We start from the raw sequence: 23238 nt of genomic DNA, 5'->3' as shown, positions 1-23238 counted from the left end.
ACTTTCCTCCATCCACTCAAGGCTGCACTGGAGACAGTGGTGAATTTCATCATCTCTCCAACTACCTTCCAAACTCCCTACCCAACTGCCCACCCAGTACCTCCCGTCCCACCCCGCACTGGCCTCGTCAGAACCCATGCCACTGCAATGAAAAGTGATGATCCTGAGGATGCCCAGGGAGGAGGAAAATGCAAACAGGAGGATTCAGCTGAGCTGGGAAATGGCAAGAGTCGTGGGCGCTGCACCTGGCGGCTGCACTGCGCGCCCTGGCCAGCAGAGGGCCGGCTTGTGCCGACCCTGGATGTCTACGCACAGACCGGCACGTACATGGGCCGGCTCACTCCCCACCAAAACATTGTCGCACGCCGCCCGCACGCGCTGGCCGGCATAACTTCCCGAGCTCCGATCGCAGCAAATCAGCCGGCGCCAGCCAACGAGCGGCGCGCCGGTCGCAGCCGTGGGGAGCGGCCGCTTGCACCCGCCGCGCTGCTGCACTTCAGAGGCGCCGGGCCGGCGGAACTATTTCCTTCCTCGGCAGGTGGTGGTGGGGGGTGGGGCGGAGGGCTACGGAAGGCCCGGCTCCTCGCCGTGCGCGGGAGGGGAGGGAAGGCGGACGGTGATTGACGGGCGGACGTCACGGCTGGCGGCGCGGGGCGGCCAATGGGCGTGGAGGGGGGCGGGGCGGGGGATTGTGTGTGCGGGCAGCACGAGATGCGGGTTGTAGCGCGGGCGGGTGGAACGCGGCGGGGCGAACGTTCCGAGGATCGAACGTTGAGACATGTCTCGGCCGGGCGGCGCCGAGCGCCTGGTGGGGCAGCGCTTCCTCTGCCTGCTGTCCGGCTGCGGCCGAGCGCCGGAGCCCGGCCGGATGCCCGAGTGGGACTGGAGAGCGGGGATCGTCAGAGCCATTTCCCACAAAGATCCAGCCAGCGCGGATTTGGTGGTGGGTGAAACCGGTGGCGAACTCGCGTTTGAAATCGAGTGCGAGATGTTGACCGCGTCCAGAGGCGTGCGTGGCGATTAATGGTGAAGCATTGATCCGATCGGCGATGGGAAATCCCGGGATTTAGTGTGGATTAATGTGCACTTTGTGAATGGGATGTAATTTAGTGATGAGGTAAACGTAAGCCATAGTTTCCAAGTGCAACAGGCCGTTAGTTTCAACAAAAAAGCAGGTGTTTGGGTTATTACAAAGTCCATGGGAGTTGGAAAAAAAAACATTTTGCTACAAATGATACAACTTCCTCTCCTGTACGCCCCCTCCCCCCCCCCCCCCCCCCCCCCCCCCCCCCCGAGCTCTTCCCACTGATGGCAGTACAGTACTGCTGCTGCTGCTGCTTTCGAGTCCTCCTCCACAAATCTGATGTGCAATTTGTGTTGTTTTGCATTTAATACAAAACAATGTTGCAAAATTTGCCCATTTTAAAAAAAATATAATTTCTATTCGTTTCACCGAGGTGAACTTTGCAGAAGAAAACAAGCCCCGACCGTGATTCAGTTTGCGTGCAGCTGGCTTTCAAGAACTTGACCCCGCAGTGTTGTGGAGACACCAGTGTCAACCCCTTTAAGGATCGGTGCCTTCTGTTTGGCACTTGCTTTGAGAACGAGAAAATGCCGGAAACTAAGCCACTGCCAATACCAAAACGATCCATCTGTGAAGGAGATGTTTTAGCGAAAAAACAGGAGGAAATAACTCAATAAGAGGAGCACAGATGTGGTGTGATATATCTCTATTGTACCCTTACTCAATGTGTGATTCCTAATAAATTAAGGTTATCCCCAGAAATAATGTAATCTAATGTAACTATGTATTTTTCTCTACCATAACTGTAAAAAGTTGTGGTACAGAAATACTTTGGGATTAATAATTAACCAGAAATTCAGAAACGTGCAGGTATGCAGCAGCTTTTAACGTAGAGGATGTTTTCTGGCTAAGAGGATTGGCAGGCTTTGGGTTGTCCAGAGAGGTGAGGAAAAGGTCAATTGAAGGGCTGGGTGAGAGGCACTGGAGTTTGGGGAGTGACTTTAGAGCAGTACTTCCTCCTTATTGAGTGATTTCTTTTTCATACAATTCATTGTTTTTTGAAAACGATTTAAAATTGCTAGTCAGTAGTGTGAGATCTGGGACGTTTTCTATTTTGCGGATAGTATAGCTGTCTACTTTCTGTTTCCTTGACTCTGTTAGATGAGAATGCACCTGACCCAGATAATATATTCTGACCAATTGGTTTTGTCTTCTTGTGCGTGTTTCCAGAAGCTGCCCGAACCTGCTTCCTAAGTTACTGTAGCTGAATGTGCACTTTGGCAGTGTGCTCCAGTTTATGGAGCTCGGCACCATTGAATGGAAGAGCTTGCACTGGCTCTCAGAAAGTCTCCCTTCCCTGCTCTTTCCCTGCACCCTGCTTGTATTTTACATGGAGATCCAGTGTCCTTCTGTAGGTTGTTGTTGAGTCTGCTTCCACTGCTTTTCAAGGCAGGCACGTTCCAACTTATAAACTCGGCGATTTCTGAGGGAAATCTTCATCTATTCTACGTTATTTTAAATGCTTCCAGTAAATAATCCTCCTGGCAGTAAAAGCCATGTCTGCACTCAAAACCTTTAATCCCTTCCCTCCAATCTCCTGTTGACTTTCTGTTCACCGGGGGAACAATCCAACCCATTTTCTTTCTCCAGATAACTAATTCCTCACCACTGATACCATTCTGGTAAGGCAGCCTACAGCCCTGACATCCTTCCTAACTCTTGCAAGTCAACCTGAGTTGTGTTTCATAGATAAGATATCTTTATTAGTCACATGTCCATCGAAACACACAGTGAAATGCATCTTTTGCGTAGAGTGTTCTGGGGCAGCCCGCAAGTGTCACCACGCTTCCAGCGCCAACATAGCATGCCCACAACTTCCTAACCCGTATGTCTTTGGAATGTGGGAGGAAACTGGAGCACCTGGAGGAAACCCACGCAGACGTGGGGAGGACGTACAAACTTCTTACAGACAGCCACCAGAATTGAACCCAGGTCGCTGGCACTGTAAAGCGTTACCCTAACTGCTACACTACTATGCCTAAAACTTCGTTACTTTTGTACTCTCTCTGTGAAGCTAAGGATCACATTGTTATTTAAGCACTTGTCCACCATCTCCAAGATTTGTCCGCCGCCCTGTGGGTGCCTCTGCTCCTGCATCCCCCTTTAAATTTGTATCCAACTCAGTTTGTATTGTCAGTTTCATGTTTTCCTTCTCAAATGTCTCTTCACACTGCACTGCATTTAAGCTTCATCTGCTGTGAGTTTGCCAGCCCTCCTGTCCACCTGATTGGTTATTGCACTTCTAAGCTGTGCCCAAAATCTAGGTCAATGACATGTTAAAAGGATAAAATTAAGAACAGTGCACTGTTACCTTCCCTTTGTTCCAAAAGGCAACCAACCATTCAGTAGGGGGAAAATTGCATTCATAAGGCAATCTTATAACCTTGGGACAGACTTTAAGGTGATTGAAGCACAGCCACTGAGATGATGTAGAAAATCAAATTGCACACAGCAAGCTCCCAGAGATGGTAGTGTGATAATTCTTTTTGGAAGGGTAAATAATGTCCAGGTCACAGGAGCTGCCTCGCCTGCTCTCTGTTTTGCGGTCATTTGATGTCTGCTCTTTTAAATTCCATCTGTTTCAATTTTGCCGATGTCTATTGTGACTCTTTTTAAATACGGCAACACTTGTAGGCTGCCTCCGGAACACTCCATGCAAAAAGATGCATTTCACTGTGTTTTGATGTACATGTGACTAATAAAGATATCTTATAAATAATACATCTTTTGAAAGTTCATGTACACGATGTCATTTGCACTGCCTTCGTGCAGGGGCACAGACAAGGTAATTGGGAGTAATTTGGCTTTAACAAGTTGATGTCATGGAGAGGTACAACATGGAAGTGGGCCCTTTAGCCCACCGAGTCCATGCTGACCTTCAGGCACCCATTGTTGTCCGTCACTTAATAACCTTTGTTCTCCCAGGTAATAATTTTCTCATAAAAAATTATGGTCTCCAAACCTTTCGCACTTCGGGCATCAGGCTGAGTGGCTTGTTATCCAGGTTCTTTCCCTTTTTGTTTGGAAAAATGTGGGTGTAACATCCTCAACGCTGATCCTCTGACACCATTCCCATATTGAAGGAGGATTGGTCCCTGTTCTTCCCACCCTTGCTTCCCTCTGCAGCCTAGGATGCATCCCGTCTGGTGCAAATGACTTCTCTGCTTCAACGCTGGTTGGCATTAGTACGCCTTATTTCATCTAATCTACTTCCTATTTTCCACGCTCTTTGCTTTCCATGAATTTTTAGAAAAGTGGGTCTTCAGCATTTTGTTTCAAACCAATTAATACTGGTCTTGACTGAAGTGCCCACAGCTAAGCGCAACTGCCTTCACATTCCCTATGAGGTTTTAATGGACCCTGCCTTTCATTTTGATTATCTTTCACTTTTCATGTGATTATAACGAGGGTTCTTGTTTATCTCTTGCTAATATTTTCTTCAAGCTGTTGGCCTGGGAAACAAAAATGTTTTGTTATCTAGCCGGTGGATTGAGAGAGTGTTGCAGAGACAGTGTGGGTGGTATCTCCAGAAATGCATGCTTGGATCATCCATGTCTGAAGCATATAGGAGGGCTGTCACCACAGTCACCAAATTACACCATGAAGGTGATGCTTATTCAGATCCAAGTCAAAGCCATGGTTGATTTAATCACTAAAGCTGATGAGAAAATGCACCTACCTCCTGCCAAACAAAGGTCCTTTATGAATCTACCCCGTCTACACAACAACACTTAGGTATTAAAGATCCACAGTCAAACTCTGGAAAACCTGCCATACTTTGGAAGCCACCTCACAACAAATATTACTAAGCAGACATTTTATTTCATTAGTTATACAGCACAGAAGCAGACCTTTCAGCTCAACTCATCCAAGGTGCCTTCCTGAACTATAGTCCCATTTTCCTGAGTTTGGCCCCTATCGCTCTAAATACTTTCTATCCATATACCTGTCCAAATGTCTTTTAAATGTAGTGATGGTACCTGTCTCTGCCACTTCCTCTGGCAGCTCTTTCCATATATCCACCCACTGTATGGGGGGAGAAGCTTGCCCCTCGGGTTCCCTTTAAATCTTTCCCCTCTTACCTTAAACCTATGTCTAAAACTAGACCCTGGGCAAATAGACTGTGACAATCCATCTTATCTATGCCCCTCATGATTTTATAAACCTCTAAGTTTACCGCTCCGTCTCCTATGCTCCAGGGGAAACAGTTCCAGCCTATACTACCTTCCAATCCCAGCAAGATACTAGTGAATCTCATCACTGCTCTCGCCAGCTTAATGACATTCTTCCTATAGTATGGCAACCAGAACTGCGCACAATATTCCAGGTGTAGTTTTACTAATGTCTTGTACAGCTGTAATATGATGTCCCAAATCTTGTAATCAATGCCCCATCCGGTGAAGCAAGTGTGTCTTACACCTTCCTGTGTCACCACTTCAGGGAATTGTGTGCTTGTATCTCTAGGTCTCTACAACACTCCCCAGGACCCTGCCATTTACTGTGCAAATCCTGCCCTGGTTTCACTTGCCAAATTTCATCACTTCGCACTTGTCTCAGTTAAATTGCATCTGCCATCCCTTGGCCCTCTTTGAGATCATTGTGATCTCAAATTTTTTTAACTCTTCCATAAGAGCCTTCCGCTTGCAGTCTGTCCACAAGCTGTCTCCTCCGAGGGCCTAAACACTTATTCAGAAAGCTTTTTTTTTGTCTCTGGAATTCTCTCTTCACTTTTGCTGATCGGGCAAGATGCTCAGTGTTGATTAAAGAATTAGGTCATCATTAAATTTCCATATGGTTAGTTGTTTGTGTTCACAGGAGAATTCCAGAGACATTCATTGCATCTTTGAACTCAAATTATTCATTTCTTTAATGGCTATTTCATAAATCACTTATTCTTGAAGACAGTTGTTGCAGGTGAGGAGAACAGTATTCACCACTTATTTTTAGCCTCTGCTGAAATCTGCCAAGCATGATTTGCATTCTAACTGGTGTTGAAAAAAGTCTGCTTTGCATCGGCTCCACTTTGCGCTAATTCAATCTGCACAGACAAAGATGTTTTCCTTCCCTTGTGGAGGACAAATGTAATGAATAAAAATACCCACACACTGATCATTGTGACTATATATAGATTGCATGTGTTGCCAAGTTAACCAACTGATTGACATCGACTCCAAAAATTTATTGAAAAAGGCCAATGAGTAAAGGCCAAGGACTCTCTGGGCAAAGCTCCACAAACCTAATAATCTCCAACAGTGCAGTAATGTGAAAATCGCAAACCAGTCTGAGACCTGTTTGGCAATATATAAATGCAGATCCGTTACTAGTTGAGAAATAAGTTGCATGGGAAAAACATCCATGGATGAAGTTTATATCTTGTCCCAAAGATAAAACGTACATAAACATTTTTGTGGCTGCGTTCTGCTGCAAATACTTTGTAGCGAAAATTGTAGTAATCAGCCAAATCAGTTGAATGTACAATTCTCAGTCTATGCAAACTGTTGCTAATGTTGCAGTAATGAATCTCGAATAATATTTTTCCCCCTGCCCACTTCTTCTCATTTTTTTGTTTGGAAACAAGAACAGTTTACATGTAAAGTTTACAATGTACAAAGCTTGGTATAAATAACTGGAGAGTTGGATAAAGATGGGTCGATAAGTTCTATTCATTCTTGCCCTGCTGCAGATCTTTTTAGAGTTTGACGATAGTTGGTGTCGGTGGATAAAGCTTCACGATGAGGAGCTGAGTGTCTTTCTGATCGAAGACCAGTTAGCCCTGGCTGAAAGGAAAACTGAAGAACTTGCGGATTGCGTGCAGTGGCCTGTACTGGTATGAAGAACCCTTTTGTATTTGTTATCTGGTATGATATATAGAAACAGAAGCAGGCCATATGGTGCCTCTGGCATTTTTTGCTGTTCACTAAGGTCGTGACTGATCGCCTGCTTCAACTTTACATTCTCACTCTCCATATATCTCCAATGATGTCCAAAATCTGTTGATCTCAATCTTGAATATACTCTCAATATCTGCTGTCCTCTGGGCTATTGGTATTGGTTTATTATTGTCACTTGTACTGAGGTACAGTGGAAAAACTTGTCTTGCATACCGATCGTACAGGTCAATTCATTACTCAGTGAAGTTACATTGAGTTAATACAGAGTGCATTCAGGTAGTACAGGTAAAAACAATAACAGTACAGAGTGTCACAGATAAGGGGGATGCGCAGTGCAGGTAGACAATAAGATGCAAGGTCACAACAAGGTAGATTGTGAGGTCAAGAGTGCATCTCATCATACAAGGGAACTGTTCAATAGTCTTATCACAGTGGAATAGAAGCTGTCCTTGAGCCTGGTGGTATGTGCCCTCAGGCTCCTGTATTTTCTGCCTGATGGGAGAAGAGAGAATGACCCAGGCAGGTGGGGTCTTTGATTATGCTGGCCGCTTCACCAAAGCAGCAAGAGGTAAAGACAGAGTCCACGGAGGGGAGGCTGGTTTCCGTGACGCGCTGGGCTGTGTCCACAACTCTCTGCAGTTCCTTGCGGTTCTGGGCAGAGCAGTTGCCACATCGAGCCGTGATGCATCCAGATAGGATGCTTTCTATGGTGCAATGATAAAAGTTGATGAGTGTCACAGGGGACATACCAAATTTCTTTAGCTTCCTGAGGAAGTAGAGGCGCTGGTGAACTTTCTTGGCCATGGCATCTATGTGATTTGACCAGGATAGGCTGTTGGTGATGTTCACTCCCAAGAACTTGAAGCTGTCAACCCTCTCGACCTCAGTACTGTTGATGTGGACAGGTGTATGTACACTGCCCCCTTTACTGAAGTCAATGACCAGCTCTTTTGTTTTGCTGACATTGAGGGAAAGGTTGTTGTCACAACACAACGTCACTAAACTCTCTATCTCCTTCCTGTACTCCGACTCATCGTTATTTGAGATACATCCTACAACGGCGGTATCATATGCAAACTTGTAGATGGAGTTAGAGCAGAATCTGGCCATGCAGTCGTGAGTGTATAGGGAGTAGAGGGCTGAGGACGCAGCCTTGTGGGGCACCGGTGTTGAGAATAATCGTGCCGGAGGTATTGCTGCCTATCCTCACTGATTGCGATCTGTTGGTGAGAAAGTCAAGGATCCAGTTACAGAGGGAGGTGTTGAGTCCCATGTCTCAGAGTTTGGTGACGAGTTTGCTTGCAGTTATAGTATTGAAAGCGGAGCTGTAGTCAATAAACAATAGTCTGACGTAGGTGTATTTACTGTCCAGATGCTCCAGAGCTGAATGTAGGACCAGGGAGATGGCCTTTTTCGGCGATAGGCGAATTGCAGTGGGTTGAGATTGTCTGGGAGGCTGGTGTTGATGCGTGCCATGACTAGCCTCTCGAAGCACTTCATGATGGTGGATGTCAGAGCCACTGGTCGGTAGTCATTGAAGCATGTTACCTTGCTTTTCTTCAGTACTGGAATGATAGTGGTCTTCTTAAAACAGGTGGGAACCTGAGAATGAAGCAGGGAGAGGTTAAATATGTCTGCAAATACTCCTGCCAGCTGATCAGCACAAGATCTGAACACTTGGCCAGGGATACCATCTGGGCCAGATGCTTTCCTCGTGTTCACTCTCCAGAAGACTGATCTTGCGACCACGGGTTCAGTTGCATTGGAGGCTGTCAGGGTGGGTGGTGACAAACCACTTCCCTTCTGTTCAAAACGCGCAGAGAATGCATTAAGCTCATCAGGAAGGGATGCGCTGTTGTTAACTATGCATCCTGTCTTCGTCTTGTAGCCCGGTGGAGGCTTTCTGAAATTTGCCATCTTTAAAATAAAGAAATTAATGAGTAAATGAAATTTTTTTAAATTGCAGACATTGGAAATCTGCAATATAAACAAAAAATAGTGAAACACTCGGCAAGACAGGCAGGATCTGCACAATATGTAAGGGGTCTTTGATCCGAACCATTTAATGATATCTCCCTTGACATCGAGTATATCCAGCGTTTTTCTGCTGTTATTATTAAATAAGTTGCTTATCTTATTCCTAAGTAGCAAGACCACCCCCCTCCCCTATACAAGCCCCAAGCCCTCCACTTAGCCAGAGACTCTGTACCCTGGGAGAATGGCTTTTCAACACCAGCTTGCCATGTCTTCGCAGGACCTTGTGTGCCTGTGTATGACCACTTTTTATTCTTCTAAACTCCAGTGAGCAGAGACCAATTTGACTCGGCCTCTGCTTGTTGGACAGTCTCTCTCTTTCAAGGAATTAATCTTGTCGATCCGCACTGTACTGACAAGTTAATACTAGGTCTAAAATTGTATAGGGTACCCCAAATGAGGTCCTGCTGAAGCACTGCGTGATCTCAGCAAGACCTCCTTAGTTTTGAATTGTTGCCCTCTTTGCAATAAAGGCCATTTACCTTCCTAATTGCTTGTTGTACCTGCACATTAATTTCTAGTTTCTCTTGAACTGGCACAAGGTCTCTGTGCATGCAGGCATTTATTAGTTTCCCACCATTTAATATGTATTCTGTTTTGCTATTGGAAATGAAAAATCTTGCATTTTCCTACATTATATTCCATCCAAGCATCTTTTTGCCCACACATCTAACCTGTCTATCCATTCGCGAGCTCTTTACATCAACCATGCAGCTTGCTTTTCCCCTAATTTGCTAATGATACAAAGCTGGGATATGTTACTGTGCATCTTTTCATCCAAAGCATTAATGTAATTGTTAACAGTAATTATAATCATTAAAATTTGGTTATATTTGTATTTGAGTAGTAATATTTTCTGTGATTGCTTCCCACTCTGTTGTCAGTGGAAATTCAGGTGAAACTTCCATTACCAGATTTAGAATCCCTTGTCCTCCTTCTCCATTGTTATAGTTATATTTGGCCTATAAGGTCCATGCATCTTCCCAGGAGAGCATCCCCATTATCCCATTCCCCCTTTCCTTATAGCCCTGTTCTCCTGCAACTTATTCTCTCTCACCTTTGCCCATTGACCTAACATTAAGGGATACTTAACAGCAGCCAAATGACCCCTGCTTTGGGAGGTAGTGGAAGTCAGAGGACCCAGAGGAAAGTCCCGCAGAACATGCACAGGCAGCGCCTGATGTCGGAATTGAACTTGGCTCTATCGAGCTGTGAGGCAGCAGCACTGACTGCTGTGCCACCAGGCATTCTGTTTGGACTCTGAGTCCGAACGTCCTTTTGAAGTTAATGTTTGTGGACCCTCTGTCAATTTCTCTTTCCAAGTGATGTTGTTGCACAGATACTCTCTCTTTAACATGGATCCCTTCACTTTTGCGTCATTTCAAGGTTTGTGGGAAGCCCCGTAAACTGACCTGTGGGTTAGTCTGTATCAGTCTTCCCCAGAAATATGTAAAACCTTAAATAATGAAGTTTAATCATGAGCATCACTGATACATACATGTTATGATGTGCAAAATTCTTTGTCTTCCTGATTGGAGGTGATCCAAAATTGACACCAACATTCCCAGGTCAAGTGTTCTCTGTTCCAATAGTTCCATACAAAGTAAAGTGCCATTTTCTCTCTCCCTTCCGCCTTCCTCTACTACCACCTGTATCGGGGAACTCCTTTTTTAGTTAGTATTTTGCTTGATTGAAACTAATTATTTGGACTGTAACTTTCTTACTCTAGAGTTGACATCTGGTAAGAGATGGAACAATGTCTCTGTGCTTTCTGGTCAGGAAGCAACGTAACCATTAGCAGGAGAGAATAAAGGAAAAATAACTTCAGAGGAGGCCATGAGCATGGCCAAACAAGGGGTCTGTTCCTGCAGTTTTTGTTTTATTTCCACAGGCTCTGGAAATACTTGCCAGTGGGGAAGAAGGGTGGATGGGGCTGGATATTTGGTGTGAGGATGGATAAGGCTGGGTTGTAGCTTGAAGGTGAGGGTAAAGGATTTCAAAGTGACTCCTTTCAGATCAATGGGGCAATGTACGCAGTTGTATGAGGGACACGTGGTGGGGTTAGGATGGGAGCTCAGAGTGGGGCAGGACTTGAGCAGTTTTCGGATAATGTTGTCAGCTTTGGTTGATTGACTCGCTTTTCCTCGTCTTGCTTCACTTGGGATTTTTTCAGTTGACAACATTTTTTTGATCCAAGATGTGATATGGATTTGTTGTCGGTCTCTTGCATTAAAAGTTTCAGCCACCGATTTTTCTATGTCCTTTCATTGAAAGGAACACTGAAATTGTGACAGCAGCCAGGTAAACTGTGCCTGTTTTACTTCCTTCTTGAGAAATGCTGTGCTCCTGTTTTGGGCCTAAGTTTGTGCAGTAACTGTTTTTATGTAGTTGAATACTCTAAGTTTTTTTTAGCACTCATAGCTTTCTTGTGTGATTATCCCAGACATTTAAATGCTTGACCGACAAGGTTGGGATTGGATCGATAACTCCTGTGGAATTTCTTGCCGACAAGCACCGAATGTTTCTCCAAAAAGATGTCCCTCTCCAGTCCTTGAAGGTAACTGATTCTATACGCCTTTGGAAGCAGGAGCCTATTTGGGCTGGTTCACTATTCTATCCTGGTCTCCTTCGCAAACACCAAGCAGAGCTCGGTTTTTATCTAGAGGACAGTACCCCTGATGTTGAGACACCTTGTAAATCTTGCATTGGTTTTGTCTTTGGCCTTGGTTTCGTGGTCACAGATTTTGAACCCTGTGGCGAAGTGATATACTGGCTGTCAGTGAAAGCATCTCCCTGCCAATAATGTTTTCCAGGCCTGACTTCAGAGGATTGAGGTGATGAACCAGCACTTCTCCTGCTGGGCCGGTTGAACTTCTATTTCGTTCACTGGCATTATTGGGATTGGTTGTGTTTCAACTTTTTGCTTGCTGTTTGTTACTAAATTCTGGGGGTTATTTCTGACATTGCTCATCCCAAATATCTTCAGCCTGAGCAGCTTGATAGGCCCCTTTGGAGATCAGTTAACCATGCTGCTGTGGATTTTGAGTGATAAATAGCCCAGATGGGGAAGAGCAGCTGATATTCTTTTCCAAACAAAATTCTTCTTTAATCAAAATCCTCATGGATTTCTACAAGAGTTTGTCTTTTTTGTTATAGATTTAATTAAGTTAATTAAACTAACTTTCCTAGTTGCCAGACTGAGATTTGAACTTGTGACTCCTGATTATTAGTCCATTCCTCTTGGTTGCTAGTCCAGTTCCTTAACCTCCATCCTATTGTATTCCATTGGGTTGGGGTTGAAACTTGCTTTTGTACTTGTAACTTTTGTTGTTAAGACTTAAATTCATTATTAGCTTAGTTCTCCATAAATGATGATTTTCACTTGCAGTACAGGGTGCAGTGGCATAAATTAGTGGGTTAGTTTTCAGAGGCATAGACTATTGATTTAGCAATATGGGTTCAGTTTTCATCACGGTAGCTGGCGACTTTGAATTCAAGTGATTAAAATTAGTCCGGCGTTAATAGGTTGTTATCCATAATGGTGACTGTGAAATTAGTGGATTGTTGTAAAATCCCAACTGGCTCACCCATGTTCTTCAAGGAATGAAATTTGCCACCTTGGTCTGACGTGCAACTCTAGGCCTATCAACGTGATTGTTGACTCTTCCGTGACCTCCGTGGTTCACGGACAATACCGGAAGTGCTGGCAACATCCTGAACAAATGACCAAAAATCAAAATTAATTCTAATTTAGCACTGCATAGCACCAGTTATGTCTCAACCTTCCTCTGAAGTGGCCTAACAAATCATAGTTTAAGAGCCTGTGGCGTCCACCTCCCACTTTCATATGAATAAAGTATTCATTGTTCATTTGTAGTCACACAGTTAAGTCCTTCCCACAAAGCCTGTTTAAGACCAATGTTGATTTCTTTGTTCTTCCTTCCCTCAACCCCTACGTCAGTAAAAACTCCTGTACAATGTTCATGTATTGAAATTGAAATGCATAACGTTTTGTTGATTTCCTCATAAAATTTCCATTGTAAATGTGAGTAGATGAACATGGACTGTTGGGACCAATCTCTTCGGGATAACAAGGAAGTCTGTGCCAAGATTAAGAGCTGGTTCATTAAGCAATCATCACGAGAACTCTTCCTCTACGGTAAGTCTTTATTTACTATAAATAAGATTTTATTTATCTCTATCATTTAAGTAGTTACTTTTTGAAAATTTAATTACCTGGTTTATATTATGGTTAATTTTCCTTGCAGTCTGTTCATCTGTATTTAAGGTTTTCTTTGGTGGCCATTATTGTTGTCATACAAACTGGGTTGTAAGGGGAATCGCTGAAAGGAAATGCTTAATGCTGGAAATCTGAAATAGAAAATGCACAACAGTCCATCCAGCATCAGAAATGGAAAGGTATGAGTTAGTGCCAGTCATTGTAAGCTGTGCAGTGAAGATCTGCAAGTCTTCAGTGTAGTTCTGTCTGTCATGTTACAGAGTTTTGGGTTGTGTGGGTCAGGGAGAGGGACTTGTCAAATTGTTGACTTTTTCGTGTTCCAATAAGAGGACTTGATCTGAAACGTTAGTTATATTTCTTTTTCCATTGTGGTTGTATGAACTTCCCCAAGCATTTCCAGCACATGTGATACCAAACATGGGATTATGTGAAGGGAGGAGGATGTAAAGTAATTTCAAGTGGATATAGACAAGCTGAGTGAGTGGGCAGGATCATGGCAGACGGAATATAATGTGGAAAGTCGTGACATTATACACTTTGATGCACAAGACAGAAAAACAGTGTTTGTTAAATGGTGAGAGAGTGGGTAATGTTGATGTTCAAAGGACCCGAGTGATTTTTGTACACAAGTCACTGAAAGGCAGCGTTCAGGTACGGTAAGAGGTTAGGTTGGCAAATAGTTCATTTCCCCCTTAGGTTATGATTCCAGGAGTAAAAGTGCCATACTGCAATTGATGTGCCGCACTTGGAGTATTGTGTACAATTTTGGGTGCCTTAGCTAGGAAAGGATATACTTGCCATAGTGGGGGTGCAGTGAAGGTTCACTGGACTGTTTCCAAGGGTGGTGGATATTTCCCTGTGAGCAGAGGGTTAAGTAAACTAGGCCCACAGTTCCGCCAAGTTTGAAATTTCCAACAGGGTGGATGCAGGGAGGATGATTTTCACAGCTGAGGAGTCTAGAACCAGTGGTCATGGTCTCAGTAAAAAGGATAGTACATTTATTACTAAGATGTGGAGAAACTTCTTCACGCAGAGGCTGGTGAATCTCCACCCTCAAGCACTTTAGAGGTTTGATTGTTGAGTTCACTCAAAAAGAGGTCAATAGATTTCTGGATATTAAGAGAATCAAAGAATATGAGGATGGTACAGCAACATGATAATGAGTGGAAAAATCAGCTATGACCTTTGCTGAGTGATGAAGCAGGCTAATGGTGAAAGGCCTACTCCGGCATCTCATTCTTGTATTCTTATGCTACCCACTTCACCTGCAGACATCCAGCTTGAAATACATCTCATTATAACTTCTACTTGATTTATCCACGTGGTACAATACCGTCGATCTTTATGTTTACTTCCAATTATTTACTTAATGTTTATTTTAACTTATTTGAGGTTGAATTATCTTTGTGGTTGAAGCAACACTTGTGAAATAGGAACATGAAAGTTCCTATCATAAGACAATGCTGTTATTATGGTTTATGCAATTGTACGTGAAGACGTAAGTCAGTGTGAATGAATTTCCTGACCTGTTACTAATTTCATCTGTGGGAGTGACATGCTGTGGAGCCCAGGAAGGGATTGACGACAGACCAGAATTTGTATCTCTGGCATTTGGAATATTTATTTCTCTGCCTTGACACAAATCTAAGAGAGCTTCTTATCTGATTTAAAAGGTAGATAACACAAGCAACTGTCAACTTAGACTAGCCTGTGGGTTTTGTATCAAGTTCTATTTGCATTGTTGATCCACATAGATAAAAGTGTGAAAATAATCCTTGAAGTCTGGGCTTCCGACTTCCAAATAGAAAGAGCCAATGAATTTTAAGAATGTGGATCTGTAAACGTACCTTGTGAGTGGCTTGGCAAAGTGGAACTCTGAACCTCATTGATAGCCATAAACTTCTCATTTTGTTGTGCTTACATTTGACCTGTATTCCTCTGTTCACCAGGTACAAGGAACCTGACTGGCTATAAAGTTAAGGTGTATGACTTGAAATCTTCTACTCATTGGTGTCCAGCCACAGTGACTCATCACGATTTAACAACGCGCTTACTGCAGATCACAAGTGAGCAGGTAATGAAGATCCTTTGCTGCCTAAAATTTGAGCAAGTTTTATTTATCCACTAAAGACGATGGAATTTAAAATGTGGTCCCTAATGATGTGTTTGGTGCCTACTAAAATGCCATGACTTGCATTTAATACTGTTGAAGCACATCTCCAGCGACCCCATGTTAAATTGGAATTGTTTTATTATTGTCACTTGTGCCAAGGTACAGTGAAAAACCTGTCTTGCATGCTGTCCATACAGATCAATTCATTATACAGTGCACTGAGGTAGCACAAGGTAAAATAATAATAGTGTAGCAGTTACAGAGAGAGTGCAGTGCAGGCAGACAATAAGGTGCAAGGTCATAACGAGGTTGATTGTGAGGTCAAGAGTCCATGTTATCGTACTAGCGACCCATTCAATAGTCTTATAACAGTGGGGTAGAAGCTGTCCTTGAGCCTGGGGGTATGTGCTTTCAGGCTTTTGTATCTTCTGCCTGATGAGAGAGGGGAGAAGAGAGAATATCCTGGGTGGGTGGGGTCTTTGATTATACTGGCTGTTTTACTGAGGCAGCGAGAAGTATAGACAGAGTCCATGGAGGGGAGGCTAGTTTCTGATGTGCTGAGCTGTGTCCACAACTCTCTGCAATTTCTTGCTGTCCTGGGCAGAGCAGTTGTTATATCCTGACCTCGGGTGCTATTTGAATGCAGTTTGCATATTCTCCCTGTGACTGCGTGGATTGGGTGCTCCAGTTTCCTCCCACATCCTAAAGATGTGCAGGTTGGTTGATTGACTGTTGTTAAAATTGACTCCAGCGTAGGTGGGTGGCAGGAGAACTGGAGGAGGTGGTGGGCATGTAAGCGAGAATAAGTGACAGGGAAACAAGTGAGTGAATGGGACAGATTGGTTTATTATTACAGAGGTACAGTGTGGGCTAAATGGCTTCTTGTGAGGAAATATGACTAGGGTATTTAATATTTGAGAGAATGTTGATGGCTAGCTAGTCAGCACTAGGTACATAACCTAGTAAGATTGCATGCTGTATTCCATTCCTGAAATGCACTTCCAATAAAGTCATGGAAGCAGAATTTCATAAATTGCATGTTTAGTCCGAGAAACGTTGAACACCCAGGGTTTGAAGCTTATCCAGCTTATAATTGCATGCAGGAATGCTTTTATTTGGATTCTTCAAGTTGGGCACCAATTTCTATAGGGTAAAGTAAAACACAGGTCATCCCTGGCAATATGCATCCACGAGCTGAACTTTGTAGTTGTACTTGAACTGTCTTTATACTAACCTGTGTACTTGTAAAGATGCACAGTCTCTCGTCCCTGAATTCGTAGAACCTCCTTGTTAATTCTGTCTCCCTCCTTTCCAGGGCTGAGCCTGCGGCAGGTTCCAAAATTGAAGTCTTTCAACTCTTTTGTTTTTCCTTCATTTGGCACCCTGCTTTGTGCAAATGTTTTTTGAGCTTTGCCCTGGAGTATTTAAGTAGCAGAAAAATCTTTTGTTTGTCTGTTGCAGCTGCCAGAGAAGCAAATTGTTGACCCTGCTCTGATTCACATGGCTTTTCATACTGAAGAAGATGTTGAGGCGCTGACCAGAGAGGAAATTGAATCTGGTGAGTTCCACTTGGCTTTTCATTCACCTGTTTTGTTACTAACTGATCTCCAGGGAGCTGGATTATTTTGGGGCATGGGTACAGTTGTGAAAGTTAGCAGCGATCTAGTGAAGGGTCTCAGACCAGAAACGTTAACCCTTGTTTCCCTTTCGGCAGGTCCGGCAGCATCTATGCAGTGGTTCCAGCATTTTCACGTTTCATTTAAGAGTGTTGTTAGAATATTGAACATAGCACAGTACAGGCCCTTTGGCCCACAATGTTGTGCCGACATTTTATCCTGCTCTAAGATCTATCTAACCCTTCCCTCCCACATAGTCCTCCATATCTCTATTGTTCATGTGGCTATCTAAGAGTCTCTTAAATGTCCCTAATGTATCTGCCCCCACAACCTCTGCAGGCAGTGTGTTCCATGCACCCACCACTCTGTGTAAAAAAAAACTTACCTCTGACATGCCCCTTATACCTTCCTCCAATCACCTTAAAATTATGCCCCCTCGTGTTAGCCATTTTTGCCCTGGGAAAAGTCTATGACTGTCCACTCGATCTATGCGTCTTACCATCTTGTACACCTCTATCAAGTCACCTCTCATCCTCCTTTTCTCCAAAGAGAAAAGCCCTAGCTCGCTCAACCTATCCTCATAAGACGTGCTCTCCAATCCAGGCAGCATCCTGGTAAATCTCCTCTGCACCCTCTCTAAAGCTTCCACATCCTTCCTATAATGAGGCGACCAGAACTGAACACAGTACTCCCAAGTGTGGTCTGACCAGAGTTCTGTAGAGCTGCTACATTACCTCTCGGCTCTTGAACTCAGTAACCTGACTAATGAAGGCCAACGCTCTATACGTCTTCTTAACAACCCTATGTTGATCATTTGCATTAGCAGTTAACTTGCCCTATCTCTTGCAGTGATTCTCTCAAAAGTTGTCATAGTGGGTTCAAGGTCAGTTACAAATTAACCTGACTGCTAATATCTTGTATGTTGCAACTTCCTTCAGAAAGAGATAAATAACCTGTAATTGGCTTTCACGTGGAAAGACTTCTGTTTAAGCAACAAAATGATCCTTGGCTCAGGGGTTGGGAGGTCAGTGGCTCACTTGGCAGAGTGAAGGGTGCCCATCCCCCTCTCCCCCCCACACCCCCCCCCCCTCCCCCCCCAAAAAAAACCCTGCCACCTTTAAGAAAAGTAGTTAAAATATCTTTGGGCTGCTTTTTGATGATTCTCTAAATATTTTGTCTAAATCCGCTTTGCGTCCGTACAAATGGAAAGAACTGTGGGCTTGCATCTGCCATCCTGTACCTTGGAACTCCCTGCCTCTTGAATATTTGGGGCAGCAGAGACCTGGGTTCAATCCCGACCTCAGGTGCAGTCAGCATGGTTTCTTCCCACATACTAAAGACGTGCAGGTTGGTAGGTTAATTGGCTGCTGTATATTGCCCCAAGTGTGTAGGGAAGTGTTAAGAGTCTGAGAGTGCTTGAGGCAGCGCCTGGAGAAGGCAGCATCCATCGCTAACACCCTTGCCATCTGATACATGCTCTCCTCTCGTTACTATCACCAGGGAGGAGGTACAGGAGCCTGACTCTTAATAATGGAAGTATCCTCTCCAAATCCACTCTATCCAGGTCTTTTGGTATTTGGTGGATTTCAATGAGATTCCCCCCTTTTTCCACCCTCCCCCCCTCCAATCCTTCTGAACTCCAAGTAAAGGCTGAGAGCCATCAAGCAATCCTTTGTCTCGGGAAGATATTGCACTGTTCTGTCATACTACAGAGATGCATGTTTTTAGTGTTGTAATCATTTGTGTTCAGCTCTGCACTACCTTCATGTATGTTTAATGCAGGTAAATCCACAAAAGCACAATGTACAAAAAGAAAGTCTCCTGAGGCCCAGGATGACAACGTAGCCAAAAGGGCAAAGAGTGTACCAGTGGCGGAGAGCGAGTACTGCGGGAAGGAGCGGGTCTCTGCAGTGAATGAGGCCCAGCACAGCATTGACCGGTCAGCCCTCCCTGCTCCGGCAGCATTAACGGGGCAGCAGGGCGAGAAGGTGCAACAACCACTGGAATCCAGAACCTGCCATGAAAACGGACTTCTTGCAAAGGAAGGTCCTGAAAGTATGACTGTTCCAGCTCCTCAGAAACCAAAGGCTTTGTTTGGGTTTAGTACCAGCTGGAGTAGCTTTAATCTGGCTTTCTCGACCCGTCCTATGGATAATGGGCGGACGGTGGTGGTGGAGGACAAAGTCCAGCCTGGGACCAACCTTCGAGACGCTGTACCGTCAGCGAGTGCAGCGCCTGGTGCCTCGAGCCTTCAGAAACCTCGCCCTGCATTCATGCTCTCAAGTAAAGAAACAACAATTTGTTCTCCCTTTGAGGTAAGGCTTGTTTTACTTCTGATTTGTTCTTTTACTGGTCTTCAGTGCTCACAATTAATACACACAATACCAGTTTACGTTTAGCTTGGTTGTAAAAATCCCATGTGGGACACGGATATCCTCCAAGGAAGGAAATCTGCGGTACTTTCATATTCTCTTGACTAGAAGGAGCCCATTTGGCTCATTAAGTCTCTACCAACTCTCAGAATATTCCCATCAGTCCCAATTTACTTCCCTGACATCTGTTCTCTCTCGCATGACCATCAATTCCATCCAGTTTCCTCTGCCAAAGGGTAATTTACAGTGGTCAATTAATCTATCAGCACATCTTTGGGATGTGGGAGGAAACCAGAGCACTTGGGAGAGAACCCATGTGGTCACAGGGAACATGCAAACCACACAGAAACCTTGACTTATTCCTTCACGGGATGTTGTCTGAATTCCTGAGCTATGATAGCAGAGTGGCGTTCAAGTCTAGTGTGGTTGGGATTGTCCAGAAATGTCGATGTTCCAGGTCCCCAGTCTCATATTGTGGAGTGGAAGTTGTACTTACTGTAGGGTAGTGGCTGCACACCAGCAACCATATCGGCTTGACAGAATGTGGCCTTGGTCCAGTGGCCAGAGGGACCAAGACAACTGGTGCATGGCATTAAATACATACACTTAGGTGGGCATGTGTGAGGGCACCTCTCAGTACATAGTCACACGCAGGCGCGCGCGCGCATGCGCGTACACACACACACACACACACACACACACACACACACACACACACACACACACACACACACACACGCGATGAGGATCGAACCCAATGTCATGGAGCAGTGAGGCAGCTGCACTGACTGGTGTGTCATTTAGCCACATCTGCAAGACCCACCAATCTGGTTGACTTTTAACAGCCACCTCGCTTCAGGGGCAAGTAGATGATAAATGCTGCCAGTAATGTCCACATCCTGCAAATGTGCAAATTAAGACAAAAGCAATCAATGAACATTTCTAGGAATTAAAAACAGAAGTCACCACTTGGCACACAAACTTGCTGATCTGATCATCATCTCAATTCCAGAGTCCTGTCACCTGCAGTAACCTTTCACCCCCTTGCTTTTTCAGTGCCCATCTACCTCTGCTGTTGAGCTCAGTCTTGGCTTCCAGTGCCCTTTTGAGGAAGAGAGTTCCAAAGACTTGTTACCCTCTGAGGAAAAAAAAATTTGCCTTGTCTCTGTCTTTATTGGATAATCTCTTTAAACAGTTCTAAATCCTCCCACAAGAGGAAACCTGCTCGTCGCACCTACTCTGTCAAGATGCCTCAGTATAGAACATAGAAAACCTACAGCACAATTCAGGCCCTTCGGCCCACAAAGCTGTGCCGAACATGTCCCTACCCTAGAAATTACTAGGCTTACCCATAGCCCTCTATTTCACTCAGCTCCATGTACCTATTTAACAGTCTCTTGAAAGACCCTATCGTATCCGCCTCCACCACCATTTCTGGCAGCCCATTTCACGCACTCACCACTCTCTGAGTGAAAAAAGTTATCCCTGACATCTCCTCTATATCTACTCCCCAGTACCTTAAACCTCTTGTGGCTACCAATTCAGCCCTGGGGAAAAGCCTCTGACTATCTACCCTATCAATACCTCTCATCATCTTATACACCTCAATCAGGTCCCCCCTCATCCTCTGTCTCTCCAAGGAGAAAAGGCCGAGGTCCCTCAACCTGCTTTCATAAGGCATGCTCCGCATTCCAGGCAGCATCCTTGTAAATCTCCTCTGCACCCTCTCTATGGCTTCCACATCTTTCCTGTAGTGAGGTGACCAGAACTGAGCACAATATTCCAAGTGGGATCTGACCAGGGACCTATATAGCTGCAACAATACCTCTCGGCTCCTAAATTCAATTCCCCGATTGATGAAGGACAATACACCATATGCCTTCTTAACCACAGGTTGAGGGAACTCAGCCTTTTCTCCTTGGAGAGACGGAGAATGAGGGGGGACTGATTGAGATGTATAAGATGATGAGAGGTATTGATAGGGTAGATAGTCAGAGGTTTTTCCCCAGGGCTGAATTGGTGGCCACAAGAGGACTGAATGAATCTTGTGATTCATTCAGTTCCCTCTCACTCTTTAAAACTCCAGCAGATACAAACTGGGTGAACCGCTGATTCCAGATGTTAGTCTGGTTAACTGCTTCCAATGCATTAACATCCTTCCTTGAATAAGGAGACTAGAACTGTACATGGTACTCCAGATGTGGTCTCACCAGTGGCCAATAACATTTCCATACTCTTGTATTCCATTCGTTTGGCTATGAATGATGACACTCTTAGCTTTCTAATTACTTGCAGCCTGCACTCGAGCTGAACTGCATGATGTTGAGATGATTGGAAAATATAAATAGTTTGAGCACTTGTGGTCTCTTTAAAACTTAAGGATGTAGAGGCGCTGGAGATGGTGCAGTAGAAAAAAAATCAAGAAACATCGGAACTGAATATGGCCTTGGGGCTCTCTTCCTTGAGAAAAAAGACTAATGGAATCTTTAAAATTAATGGAGGGATTTAAACAGATGTTTCCATTTCTGGGCAAGACCAAAACTGAAGGCCTTGGGTATAAGATATTCACTGGTAAATGTAGCAGCAAATGCAGGAAAAACATCTTTACCCAGAACATAGAACAGTACAGTACAGGAACAGGCCCTTCAGCCCACGATGTCTGTGTCAAGCATGATGCCAAACTAAACTAATTCTGTCCGCCACGTAGTTCATATCCCTCTGTTCCCTGCATGTTCATGTGCCTGTCAGAATGCCTCTTAAATGCCCCCATTATGTCCGCTTCCACCACCACCCTTGGCAGTGTGTTCCAGGCATCTACCACCTTTTTTAAATAAACTTGCCTCGCACATCTCCTTTTAACCGTTCCCCCCGTCAATCTAGTATTTGACATTTCTACCCCAGACAAAAGACTCTGGCTGTCTACCCTATCTATGCCCCTTCATTTTATAAACTTCTTTCAGGTCTCCCTTCAGCCTCCAACACTTCAGAGAAAAGAATCCACGTTTGTCCAACTTCTTGTAACTAACACACTCAAATCCAGGCAGCATTGTGGTGAACCTCTTCTGCACCCTCTCCAAAGCCGCCACACCCTTCCTGTAAATGGGGCAACTAGAACTGAACACATTTCTCCAAATTTGGCATAACCAAAGTTTTATACAGCTGCAACATGACTTCCTGACTCTTGTACTCGATGTCCGACTGATGAAGGCAAGTATGCCTTACGGCTTCTTTACCACCCTATCTACTTGAGTTGCCACTTTCAGGGGGCTATGGACTTGCACTCCAAGATATCTCTGTACATCAATGCTCCTCAGAGTCCTGCCATTTAGCATATATTTTTCTCTTGCATTTGACCTACCAAAGTGCAACGCCTCACTCTTGCCCAGGTTAAGCACCATCTGCATTTCTCTGCCCATATCTGCAACTGATCTATATCCTGCTATATCCTTTGACAGTCTTCTTCACTATACACAAATCCACCAATTTTTGTGAATTCTGCGAACTTTCTAATCAGAGAGTGGTAAGAATGCAGAACTTTCACAAGGTAAAAGATAAGATTTGTTTGTTAGTCACATGTACGTCGAAACGCACAGTGAAATGCATCTTTGCGTAGAATATTTTGGGGGCAGCCTGCAGGTGTTGCTACACTTCTGACACCAACATAGCATGCCCACAACTTCCTAACCCGTACGTCTTTGGAATGTGGCAGGAAACAGGAGAACCCGGAGGAGACCCACGCAGACACGGGGAGAACGTACAAACTCCTTACAGACAGCGGCTGGAATTGAACCCGGGTCGCTGGCGCTGTAATAGTGTTATTGCTAACCATGCATTGATGATGTTAAGAGATAAGGAACAGGTTCTAAAAGGGTCAAATAAAATAATTGG

At 44.4% G+C, this 23238-nt stretch overlaps 1 protein-coding gene across 1 annotated transcript in view; it reads left to right on the top strand.

Annotated features, from left to right (window-relative positions):
• Positions 1 to 713: 713 nt before the first annotated feature.
• The window catches only part of LOC127580682 (lysine-specific demethylase 3A-like), a 63491-nt gene continuing 40966 nt past the window's right edge, over positions 714 to 23238 (top strand). Inside the window, exons 1-7 of the mRNA XM_052034396.1 lie at positions 714 to 943; positions 6768 to 6911; positions 11453 to 11566; positions 13063 to 13168; positions 15199 to 15323; positions 16824 to 16920; positions 18761 to 19293. Of these exons, the coding sequence (XP_051890356.1) occupies positions 779 to 943; positions 6768 to 6911; positions 11453 to 11566; positions 13063 to 13168; positions 15199 to 15323; positions 16824 to 16920; positions 18761 to 19293 (1284 nt within the window). The 5' untranslated portion in view covers positions 714 to 778. The remainder of the gene's footprint in view (positions 944 to 6767; positions 6912 to 11452; positions 11567 to 13062; positions 13169 to 15198; positions 15324 to 16823; positions 16921 to 18760; positions 19294 to 23238) is intronic.

The sequence above is a fragment of the Pristis pectinata genome, chromosome 2 (assembly GCF_009764475.1).
Source record: "Pristis pectinata isolate sPriPec2 chromosome 2, sPriPec2.1.pri, whole genome shotgun sequence".
NCBI classification, from domain to species: Eukaryota; Metazoa; Chordata; class Chondrichthyes; order Rhinopristiformes; family Pristidae; genus Pristis; species Pristis pectinata.
Note: the sequence above shows the minus strand (reverse complement) of the source record. Positions and strands in the feature narration are given on the sequence as shown.